Raw genomic sequence first — 12,567 nt, 5'->3', positions numbered from 1 at the left:
GGAGTGGATGAGGGCCAGGCTGCGAGAGGAGTGGATGAGGGCCAGGCTGCCGAGTGGATGAGGGCCAGGCTGCGGGAGGAGTGGATGAGGGCCAGGCTGCGGGAGGAGTGGATGAGGGCCAGGCTGCGGGAGGAGTGGATGAGGGCCAGGCTGCGGGAGGGATGGGTTAGGCTGCAGGACGGGTGGGTTAGGGGGAGGATAAGAGTAAGGGATACAGTACTTACCAATATGTGTTAAGATTATGACAGTCGGGATGCCGCAGTCTGTAGTTTGACTGTCGGCATCCTGTCGGGATCCCGTACACAACCAGACATTGTAAATAAAAATGGAGCATGAAGACTGACATTTTCTACATGTACAAAGGTATTGGAAGGATGAAGGAAAGGACTGAGATGGTCAATTTCATCAGAAGAGCAAAAAAAACTTCCCAATAAATGAATATGAAAGTAAATAACACAGAGCTTTATTTATATTACTTCATAAACATTGTTTTTTAGCATTTAAACATACTCACTTCGTGTCCTGGTCACCAGTGGAAAATGTACAACCTGGGCCATTGGTGTGTTATATCCAGAATGACGGTGCTAACAAGTTATAGCTGTTTTTCAGCTGATCCGTTAACCCGAATCTTCATGAATATGTGATTCCCCCGGCAAGGACATACAAAATAAGTTTTTTTTTCTTTATTTCTCCCTGTACATTACATCTTCTGCACTCTTTCTATAAGGACCACACTCATCCTACTGTAATCACTGCCATATCCCACTTTTACTCTCATGTCTCCATCATATACACACACTGTAATTCCAATGATCTTCTCCAGAACATAGGGGGTTATTCAGGTTGGACTGCCAATTCTGCTAAAAAGCAGGATCTACAAGCCTATCTTTCGCATGCTGGGGGCCGCCCAGCACAGTGCAAGGCCGCAAAGCATGCTGAACGTCCTGGCCAGCGGCTGCAACTGCAATTTAATTGCGGTCGCAGCAACTGTGGATGGCCCCTTGCCTTCGCACCGCTGCCATGTTTTCCATCGGACCGGCTGCATGTGACAAAACGCAGCCAACCCGAAAATGCCACCGCCCCGCCCCCATTTTCCCTGCGCCACCCCCATAATGGTCCGTCGCTGCCCCCGCTCGCACCGCAAATTCCTCTAGCTGGCATTCGCAGCCAATGCGATCGCATTTGCTGGGCCACACTCGCGCAGGATGGGACCTGCGCGTGTGCACTGTCGCCAGTAACCCTGAATAACCCCCATAGTTCCATCAAATAGCCAATATCTTTCTCCACAATCCTACTGCACTTCATCCCAATATAGACTTAGAAATGATAGGAAAATGTCATACCTTTAATGGAACAAACCATTTCTGAATATGTTCCGGACTTCCAAGATTCATAACCGCTCCTCCAAACAACCAGCACATGACTCCACACTGAAATACACAGCGAAATCAGTAAACACTGCAACAGTAAAGCACAGTTATAAACATATTGTATATTCACCATTATCTGGGCTGATCTGCTGATTATAACTATTTATTGTTTCCTTGTCACACTAAACTTATTGATGATACGCAATATAATAGCTCGTTTGCCAGTGCTAACAGATTCAGTGTCCCCTGGACATGTTCTATGTGCAGTGATGGTGATGTATCAGATGCAAGACGAGCACTATTATGCCCCTGTCACTCACATTCCTGTGATCACCAGATATGTGGCATCTTCAATAGGTTGAAATATTCACTGCCCACTACACAGGCAGTAAAAGATGCTGGGGGGGTGGCCGTCTCCCAAACCACTGGGATCCTGGGCACAGGACCCCCCACAATTGCACTAGTTTGAGAGAGGCAGCTTCTGTGACATTATATTTACGATGCTTCACAGTATTGGTTATACAGGTATGAGAGAAGCAAGTTTTGTTTTTCTGTATCTATAATATGAATTTTAAATTGAGCTTCCCTGTAATGCAATGTTATTATCAAAAGTGACTTTAGCGGTGTGATAAGCGGTCTTGAAGTTGTAGGTGGCATACTAAATTCTATACAAGAATCTATGTTGGTTGATGAGCTCTGCACTCTTACCTTCACTCCAGTTGTCATATCAGCTGTACATAGAACTTCCCCCATAATCAGACTTTTGTTGACAAAGTTTTTCTTTTTATCTATCTGAGCACATAAAAAAACAACAACCTGTAAGTAGTTGACTTGATCATTGTTTCAATTACATCAATACACCAATCTAAATTACAGAACATACAAATCCTAATTTATGAGGTACGCCTCCTAGCTGTGCCCCTGATGGCGAGCAGGCATGGTGTGTACCTTGCTCGGGTGACGCTAGAAGGGAAGGGGGGTGAGCCAGTAGGGGCTTTGTAGTTGTATATGCCTCAGCTGTGACGCCGGAGACCAAGGAGGGAGGGCTGGCCAGAACACAGTTATCACCTTCCAGGACCCATGCTCTACAGCAATATGTTGCAAGGGCCCCCGTCTCCCCTGTCTGTCTCTGAATGGCCCTACCTCCTCCTCACTGATGATAGACGCCCTATTGGGACCTGCCTGACAGGGTGCAGCTTCCTGGCCACTGATGTGTGGCTGCAACAGGAGAGGAAATGATTCAGAGGGGTCAATGCAATTAATGTAACTGTAAAGAGGGCGAGGAGCCGTTGCAGTGAAGTGTAAACGCTGGCAACACAACCAAACTTCACCCCCCTCGCTACCCGATCTCACCTCAGATTAATGGATTTTTGTATGCAGCCCTATGGAGCAGCAAGCAAAAATCTATGAGTCAGATAATTGAATTAACCACAGAGAATTAGATATCCAGCATGTAAAATAGGGTGTGTTGGGTTTTTTGGGGTTTTTTTTTTTTTTTTGGGGGGGGGGCACAGTTTATGGCAGGCAATACTAAGAATAAGGGAAAGCAAGAGGTTAAATATTTAGTGGGGTTCAATAGCATCAATAGTGTTTTATGAGCCTGAGGGATGCATTTACGGCTTACGTAAAGTAATGTACATAAAGGACACTTTTTTATGACATTAGAGCTAATTAATAATGGGGATTATAAAGGTAATGATTAAGTGGTTACTTATATTGAATGAAGCTCTTACTATGAAGCTGAAGTAGTTCATGATTTTGAGGATGGACTAATTATTGATAAGAGAATGATATTGTAAGGCAACCCAAAATACTCCACTGATGCTCTTGGTATTATATGGCGGTCACTAATATTGTCTATATGGTATGGCAGTCACTGTGATGTTCTTTGTGTATATGGTGGTCAAGGTGATTCTCTCTGTATTATATGGTTGTCACTAATGCTGTCTGTATTATATGGCAGTCACTGATGATGTCTTTATTATGTCATGTCATTCGGTCACCAATGAAGTCTGTACTACATGGCGGTCATATATTTAGAGGATGACTACTTGCTATCTACTGGGACAGGGTGGGAGGCAGGCAATGAGTCTTTGCCCTGAAGGGTAGAGAGCCTAGCTTGACCCCTGCCTACCACCCTCCATTAAGATAATACCAACAGATGATTGTAAGTGTACGGTACAGTATAGGGGAGTAATCAACCCTTTGAGAGAAATAAAGCTTGTAATACAGTATCAGTTAGCTGGCACAGTCTAAGAAATTACATTTTATATCCATTAAAGGTTTGATAAATCCCCCTTAGTACTGTAGGCTTAATTACAATTAAATAACCTAGGTTAAGTTCTTTATGAGTGACAACCCCCGTGGCATGTTCTATATGGCAGCAGTTTCTATTGAAATCACTTTGTATTAGAAGCTTTTCTATTCATATTCATTTATTTATGCTAGTCTATTTGTTATAGAAAGCACCATTCTATAGACATCACAGGAACATATCACAGTGCATTAGAGGACATTCTATTCATGCTCATTTAATGGTTCTTTTACAAGAACAACCGTCAATTGGCATCACAGAAACAGACAGCAGGCTACTTACATATTTTTTATTTATTTATTATTATTATTATTTTTTTTTGGGGGGGGGGGGGGGGGAGAGTTCTGAGGTGTTTAAGAGAAGGAGAAAATTGTAGGAAAGTATGAGGAGAAATATATAAAGGGCCTGATTCAGATGTGCCCACAGATTTCTCATGGATTCTCGAGTGCAAAAATCTGCAAATGGTAGTTTCAGCAATTTGCATATGTGAGCAATACTCCGGCACGCTGGGGGATGATTACTCCACCACTGATATACCATCAGTTGCAACATTGATTCAATGAGCAGCCCCAGCCTGGCACAGAGACTTCCTTTGCAACTTTCTAAAGATATGGCCACTGTGGCTGCAGTGCTGCAAAACAGGTCACAGGCACACTATGAAACTTACTAATGACACCACCTCCTTTTGTAAAGACTTTAGGACACCTCCCCATCTCCACCCTACACGGTCTATGGATCGCAGAAGCCATCTCCAGTAACTGTTGTGGTGGCCAACGTTGCCGATATTTTCCCTTAGTCACTCTCCGCTTGCCTTATCCTGTACCTGGCTCTCCCCAATTTCCCCCTTTACTTGTCTAGATCTCTCCATTTCCATGTTCCCACCATCTTTCTCTCAACCTCTTGCACCGGTTTCCCTTTCCTGTCTCTCACGCCCCCTCCCTTAGTCTCTCTCTTCCTCTTTTCTCTGTTCAATTTCTTGGGTTTCTAATTAGGTGAAAGAAGTTCAATTATTGCCCTGTCCAATGTATTTATGATATCTGCCTATCGGGTTCTTCAATATATCAATGCCGGATAACCCTAATATCCATCCCTACATCAACCCTGAGGAGCCAGCAGCCAGGGTGGGGAGATTCTGCTTAGCACAGGGAGACTTGTGTCTGACCTGCCAGCTTACTGGGTGTGGCTTCAGGAGCAGCTGAAGGTGGGGCTGAGGCGAGTTGTGGCATGCCAGGGAAGCGGTGTCCTGATTAGTAGTCAGTGACAGCTGCAAGGGCAGATGGCAGGGAGCGGTGTCCTGGCACGCAGCCAGTGAAAGCTGTGAAGGGAGGTGGCAGCAGGCTGTGTTCTGTCAGAAAGCAGGGAGAGCTGTGCAAGGGAGATGGCAGAGGGCTTTGTGCAGTCAGGCAGCAAGTGAGAACTGTGCAGAGAATGGGGGCCTGTGTCCTGGTAGGCATCTAGTGCCAGCTGTGAGGGAAGGTGGCAAGGGGCTGTGTTCTGTCAGTCAGTGAACTCTGCGAGTCTGGTGGTGGGGAGCAGTGACCTATCAGGAAGCCAGTGTCAGCGAGATTCGGCTATACAGACATAAGGCCCATTATATAATAGATTTTAAATTAATCTATTTTTGCTATAAAATTATGCAGCTCATAATTTGTATTGCACAATTACAGTACCAATGTTTTGGTTCATACTTGTGTTGTTAGTATTGTATATACATTTAGTATTATACATTTGTAACGTCTTACCATCTCCTGAAATGCTCGTTGAACTTGCGGTAAGCTCATGGCAAATTTCACTCTTTCGAATGTCAGGTCCCGAATCTCATCCAGATTCAGGTCATATCTGTGAAGGCAACAATGTAAAGCTTAAAATATATATGGATATCTGTTAGAACACAATGCAATTAAATGCATTAAAAATCTATTCAAAAAGTACTTTCACTAAGTTTTAGGACCATTTTAATAAAAACTGTTATTTTCTATTACAGAGGAAATGGAGATGTCCTGGCCAGTTACACATTAAGACAAATAAAACAGCTGCTTCCACTAGCTTGGCATTTCATCAAAAGTTAAAATAAATAAATGAACTTCTGCCCTTCATAGAAGCGGTGTCAGAATTCATTTTGAAAATGAAAAACTCCAGATTCGTCTGCTATTTATTCTAGAGAAACCAAACCCAACAAGATTCAGATCTTATGGGACCTACACACTTGGTGATGTTTCCGATGTGGATGGTGTTCGTTTTCAACGATTAACGACCATCGTCCAGATTGGCTTGCTGTGCTAAACGAGGGAAAACCAACAATGAACGACCGCAGGGATGCGCAATGTTCATCGTTGATGCATACACACTGAGCGATATGAACGTTTTATCGTTCATTACTGAACGCGATTGTTCATATCGCTCATACACATCAGCAAGTGTTAAGGGCCCATAACTCCAGCATCTGCCAGCAATAACGAAGCACATGTGAAAGTAGTGCTGGATGCCTAACTGCAAGATCCCTTCTCAGGTTACCAGCTGGCAACGCGTTCAGTCAATGCCAGCAAGTACACTTAGCTAAATTCAAGGGACAAGTTCAACAACTGGGAACGCGCAGGATTTAAGCCTGGCACAAGAGATATGTAGAAGTTTCTCAGGGCTTAACCACTTGCCTGGCATGGTCGCATCAGATGCGATCATACCTACAAGTGCTTTATCTGACCTGGTCGCACAGGATGCGACCAGTCAGATAGAGAGTGTTAGCAGCGGCAGGGAAAGGAAACTTCCCTCTGCTGCTGCTGTCAGAGGGATTGGAAGGTCCCTCTGCCTCCCTGCACTCTCCCCTACTGATTGCCGTGCTGACAATCACTGCTGATCGGTCAGCACGGCAGGACCCCCCTCCTCCAGTGGCTGCAGACAATAGCAGGCGCTGGGGAAGTGTAAATTAATCCCCTAAAGTCCCCCCTCGTGTACCTGGAGGCTGCCCCGGCTTTCAAAATTAAAGGCGTGATGTTTCCGTTGTTCACGATGTTCCGATGTTTAAATGATTTAAAAATGGTGTGGGGGGGGGGATTTTTTGTTTTTTTATCTAAAATCATTTTGGATAGGGTTAAATTCATGTTCCTCAACGAATTCACAAAAAATCCGGACAATTTCGGAGCGTTATTTTTTTGGGGGGGGGGGGGGGGGGGGGGGAATCGACAGTAAAGTGTTTAAAGACTCAGCCCACATGTGTTTTACAGCTGATGCAATCATGCATTCAGTGTTTTACAGTTGCTGGCTGCTTGTAGAACATCCATGACAGATGGTTATACACTTATAAGACAAACAGGATCAAACTCGCGTGTGACATTTTAACCTTTTTATTCAAGAAGATCACAAACTCTGGGATTAGGTGCAACTATATACGGATTCTATACTGTATATCACTATTTATAGTTGCATTTGGTAAAGCAGTGCTGTCCAACTTATTAGTGTAGGAAAGACACTTTTGGACCCATATTCTTTATATAAAAAATGTTTCAGCTGCAGCAGATACTGCCAGATCTCTACAGGCAAGTACATTTATATCTCGTTGCTCATGTTCTTCCAAAACTCTGCCCAGGCCCGTCCAATGCCTGTCCTGACCTTATGCCTGGACTCTTGCCATTCAGTTTAGGATTTTATACAAGAGGTTCTGACAAATTAATTGGAATCCTAGCAACTGGAGTTCTTCTGTAGAAACAGGCAAGTAGTATAAATCTGGGTTTACTTTACACAAGAAGACCAGCTACACTATCCGACAGCAAGCAAATGGTCAGAACGAACATAGGTAAAACTAACTATATACAGGTGTCCTCATACATCTAGGGGAGTATTCAATTGTTTGAAGTCAGTTGGGTCTCTGTATCTACTAAACAGGAAAAAACAGACACCCAACAGACTTTTCAAACAATTGAATACCCCCCTAGACTCAATTTGCCATGAAGCATGAGATGCCTGGCTTGAGTAAGATGCCAGGTTCCATGCAGCTTTGTTAACTTCTAGCATTTTTTTTGCCAAAAATGCATCTTATATGCACAAAATGACTGTGCTGATTAATTTGCTATATGACACTTGTATATTGTGTGTGACTGAGGGGGGTATTCAATTCAAGTAGATAGTGTTCCGACCTATTCAATTGGGCTGTTGTTTTTCCAGCAGGTCGGCAATTCCAACTTGTCGGAAAACAAGTGGATCGGCGGATTTGGCCGCTAATTGAATACTGAAATGTCGGATCCTTTCCGACATCAACTGAATACCCCTCTGAGTCTGTATATTAAGCAGAACAGAACTTGTATTGGAAAAAGGCTGCAGCTGCTACATTGTATCACTTCATATACAGATTCAGAGACTCAAGGCACGTACACACTAGTTGATAAAGTAAACAACATCGCTCATTTTGACCCTTCCTGAGCTACGTTGTTTACTATATTGACTAGTGTGTACGCTGTAAGCGACGAGCGGCCCTGCGGGTCGTTAATGACCCTCGGTCTCGGCCTTGCATGCAGCTCAATTTGGACTTATTGTCCAACGCTGCATGCTCCGGCCAGCAGCAGCATGACATCACTGTGCAATATCGCACACTGTATACCCACACCAGGCAGCCTGGGAGGAGGACACACTAGGCGATGTAATTTACCAAGCACACAGATATACAAGTGTCATATCAAATTAATTAGCACAGTCTCCTTGTGCGTCCTAGTTGCATTGCATTGCGACTAAGATGCATTTTTTCCATGAAAAAAACAAAACAAAAACCGAAACCGCCCAACAATAAAAGATTTTCACATGACCTGGAGTGCCAAGATGGGCTGTTAGGCGCAACTACAGGAAAGATATATGTGGACTTACAGTACCTGTATGAGAATGCACTGGAGCTTGTGCACAGGGCGAGAAAAGTCTGTGTGGTCTCATTAAAATTGGGGCTCTTCGTTATATATATTTTAAACCTGCCATTTGTTTTGTAGTTTTCCCCTACTCATTTATGATTTTGCTAGTGTGCTTTCAAATGTAATAAAAAATATTTTTCTACTTAATGTGTATGATCATTTCACTACAGCATGCTATATCATTAATATTACCACCTGTATTATATCATCATCTCTATTATTATCACCTTTATTATTATTACCTGTAGTATTATTATGATGCATGATAGATAGATATATATATATATATATATACACACACACAACTTGTCTGTAACTAGGACAGCTAGGAGATGAGACATACCACACACAACCACTAGGAGGTACATTACAACAAAGGACTTCAGCAGATATAAATAAAAATGTAGGATGAGAATTTCCAACATCTATGAAATGGAGCTTATGACTAGTATATTGACAAATCCTTCTTTGCCCTTTTACAGGACTCAGGTTATTTTTACACAGTTCAATCATTTTTGTTGGACTTGTGTAAGAACCTTAAAAATAAAAAAAAAGGCATTGTTGCGATTTCTCATACAATAAATCCTTCCTTAGATTTTTATGTGCAATATCAGGCACATCAACTATTATTGTTTTTTTGTTTTGTTTTTTAAGGGGGGGGGGGATTCAAATTATCCACGGTAATTTACCTTGGGCTAATTGTGGATATTAAATTAGTCCCCAAAGAAAGCCCACACACTGCACTTAATGTGATTTCTTTTTGTGGGTCTAATTCAGATCTGATCGCTGCAATCCGATCCGAAATGCGAATGCATATGCACCGCAATGCGCCGGCGCATCGCACAACAGCAGCAGGCATTGGGGCCCTGCGACGGGATTGTGCTAAAAATCAGAACACATGGGCGTTCGCAAGCTGATTGACAGGAAGAGGCAGTTTGTGGGTGGCAACTGACAGTTTTCCAGGAGTGTCCGGAAAAACGCAGGCGGGCCTAGGTGTTTTCAGGGAGGGTGTCGGACGTCAGCTCCGGCCTCGATCAGCAGGAATCAATCACACTGGAAAATGAATGGGCCCTACACACTCGGCGACCTGCAGCCATGGTGCCCAACGGCCGATATAGCAGACAGACGACCCGCCGCAGGTGCGGGTGACTAGGGTAGTGAAAGTTTTTTTTCACTCCCCACGTCACTCTGCCCCATTCCCAAAAATGCAGGTCGTCCATATCGACCTGCATGTTCATACTATGGGAGAACAACGATGAACGAGCGCGGGGACGCGCATCATTCATCGATGAAGCATCCACACTGAAAGATATGAACGATTTATCGTTCATTTATGAACGATATCGTTCATATCTTTCAGCGAAATCGACCAGAGTGTAGGGCCCATTAGTCCTGGGCTGCGCTGAGACTGCACATAATCAGTTTGTGCAGCCCTGCTACACATGCGTTCGCACACTTGCACAGCGATTTAAGCCTCCCCCTGTAGAGGGCGAATATCTGATAGCAGGGCAGCAAAATCGCAGCCCAAAGATAAGATCTGAATTAGGACCTGTGTCTGAACATACCAAAAGAGAAATCCATGATAAATAGCCTATTTTCGGGCGCAGCGACCATGTTAACAAATGAGTCCGGAAACTAATCCCAGATTCTGTGTGTTAACGCCCCCCCCCCCAAAAAAACAGATTGATTTAACAGGCAAGAATAAGGAGCTGTTACTGAATAGCCCGAGGCATTAAAGCTCGAGAATACCCCACTTTTTCACTACCTGTTAATTTAAGGTGGCTAACTGAATTCCCCCCTTAATGGGCCAAATGTAATAACCGATTTGTGGAAGCGAGCACAATTCTGGCAAGACAGTCACTAGATTTTAAGCGCCAACTAATTTCATTAAAATGTATTAATTTAAATCTAAAGTCTATCTAGCGGGAATTTCCCTGGTCCCTACAAATGGCAGGCTATTACATTTGGCCCAATATTTCTACAATCTCTTTAATGAAAATAATGAATGAATACAATAAGACCCATGAATATCCTCCATAGTATCCAAGAGGTACAAGCAATCATAAGACTCTGCTGTAAACATGACAAGCTGAACCCAATCCCATTTATGGAGGAATATCAATAACCCGGAGCTTTAAAATAAAGTTGCAAGCTAACAAAGATTAAAAGGAGGTACAAGGACACATGGGCCCAAATGTCATAGCCAGCTTTTTACATGGCAGCAATTTTGGCAAGTTTTGCCTAAAAACTAACTGGCACTTTAAAGCTAGCAGCTATATTACAGAAATCAGGTCGGTGCATGCAAATCATAGGATATTGCATTTGGGCTCTGGTCTGGGATGAGCAAAGTAGCTGTCATCAGAGGCACTGGTCATTTTCATGTTCAAGAATTAAAGGAAAGCTGGATCTCACTTAGCAAGCACTTACACAGATTTCAGATAACTTTTATTAAAAACAAATATAAGTCTGAGTCAAGTAAGGAGATTTATGGTAAGAACTTACCTTTGTTAAATCTGTTTCTGTGAGGTACACTAGGTTCCACAGGGAATAACAACGGGGTGTAGAGTTGGATCTTGATCCAAGGCACCAACAGACTAAAAGCTTTAACTGTTCCCAGGATGCTTAGCGCCGCCTCCTCTATAACCCCGCCTCCGTGCACAGGAGCTCAGTTTTGTTAACCAGTCCAATGCAGTAGCAGATAAAAGAGATGACAACAGTTAGTAGCCACGTACACTACATTCTCACGACAGGAGAAGGTATCAGCAGCTAATGCCATACAAACCCAAAGAAGCAAGTCAGGGTGGGCGCCCTGTTGAGCCCAGTGTACCTCGCAGAAAGAGATTTAACAAAGGTAAGTTCTTACCATTAATCTCCTTTTCGGCAGAAGGGTACACTGGGGTTCCACAGGGAATAACATCGGGGATGTCCTAAAGCAGTTCCTCATGGGAGGGGACGCACTGTAGCGGGCACAAGAACCCGGTGTCCAAAGGAGGCATCCTCGGAGGTGAAAGTATCGAAGGCATAGAACCTTATGAACGTGTTCACTGAGGACCACGTAGCCGCCTTGCACAATTGTTTAAGGGTCGCACCACGGCAGGCCGCCCAAGAAGGTCCAACAGACCGAGTAGAATTGGCTTTGATGGTAGCACGAGCTGGAAGGCCAGCCTGTACATAAGCATGTGCAATCACCATTCTAATCCATCTGGCCAAGGTCTGCTTGTTAGCAGGCCAGCCACATTTGTGAAAACAAAAAATAAGGACAAAAGAGGAAATCAGATCTCCTAAGAGAAGCTGTCCTCTTCACATAAATACGGAAAGCCCGTACCACATCTAAAGACCGCTCTTTGGAGGATAAACCTGGAGACGTAAAAGCCGGAACCACAATCTCCTGGTTAAGGTGGAAAGATGAAACCACCTTAGGTAGATGACCAGGGTGAGTTCGAAGAACCGCACAGTCACGATGAAAAATCAGAAAGGGTGACCGACAGGACAAGGCACCCAAGTCTGAAACCCATCTAGCAGAGGCAATAGCCAGCAGAAACAAGACCTTAAGCGTAAGCCATTTAAGGTCCACAGACTCAAGAGGTTCAAACGGAGACTCTTGTAAGGCGTCCAGAACAACAAACAAATCCCAAGGAGCCACAGGCGGGACATAGGGAGGTTAAATACGTAAAACACCCTGAGTGAATGTATGAACATCAGGCAGAGTTGCAATTTTTCTCTTAAACCATATCGACAAGGCAGAAATATGAACCTTGAGGGAGGCCAGACGAAGGCCTAAGTCCAGACCCTGTTGCAGAAAAGCCCAGAGTTTGGCCGTACTGAACTTGTATGCATCATAATTGTTAGTTGCACACCAAGGAAAATAAAAATTCCAGACCCTATGATAAATCCGAGCAGAAGCCGGTTTACGGGCCTTCAACATAAGTTTGAATGACCGCCTCTGAAAAAACCTTTGGCACTCAGTACGGAAGCTTCAAGAGCCATGCCGTCA

General features: G+C 43.8%; 1 protein-coding gene across 2 annotated transcripts in view; it reads right to left on the bottom strand.

The window, feature by feature from the left end:
- ACOXL (acyl-CoA oxidase like) overlaps positions 1-12,567 on the bottom strand; it is a 990,492-nt gene that overhangs the window by 844,483 nt on the left and 133,442 nt on the right. For both annotated transcript variants that reach the window (XM_063918088.1, XM_063918087.1), the window contains exons 2-4: positions 5,427-5,523; positions 2,079-2,162; positions 1,344-1,430 (exon numbers count right to left, since the gene is read on the bottom strand). In XM_063918088.1, coding sequence (XP_063774158.1) covers positions 1,344-1,430; positions 2,079-2,162; positions 5,427-5,523 — 268 coding nt within the window. The remainder of the gene's footprint in view (positions 1-1,343; positions 1,431-2,078; positions 2,163-5,426; positions 5,524-12,567) is intronic.

The sequence above is a fragment of the Pseudophryne corroboree genome, chromosome 4, assembly GCF_028390025.1.
Source record: "Pseudophryne corroboree isolate aPseCor3 chromosome 4, aPseCor3.hap2, whole genome shotgun sequence".
NCBI lineage: Eukaryota > Metazoa > Chordata > Amphibia > Anura > Myobatrachidae > Pseudophryne > Pseudophryne corroboree.
The sequence above is the reverse complement of the archived record's forward strand: the minus strand, read 5'-3'. Positions and strand labels throughout refer to the sequence as shown.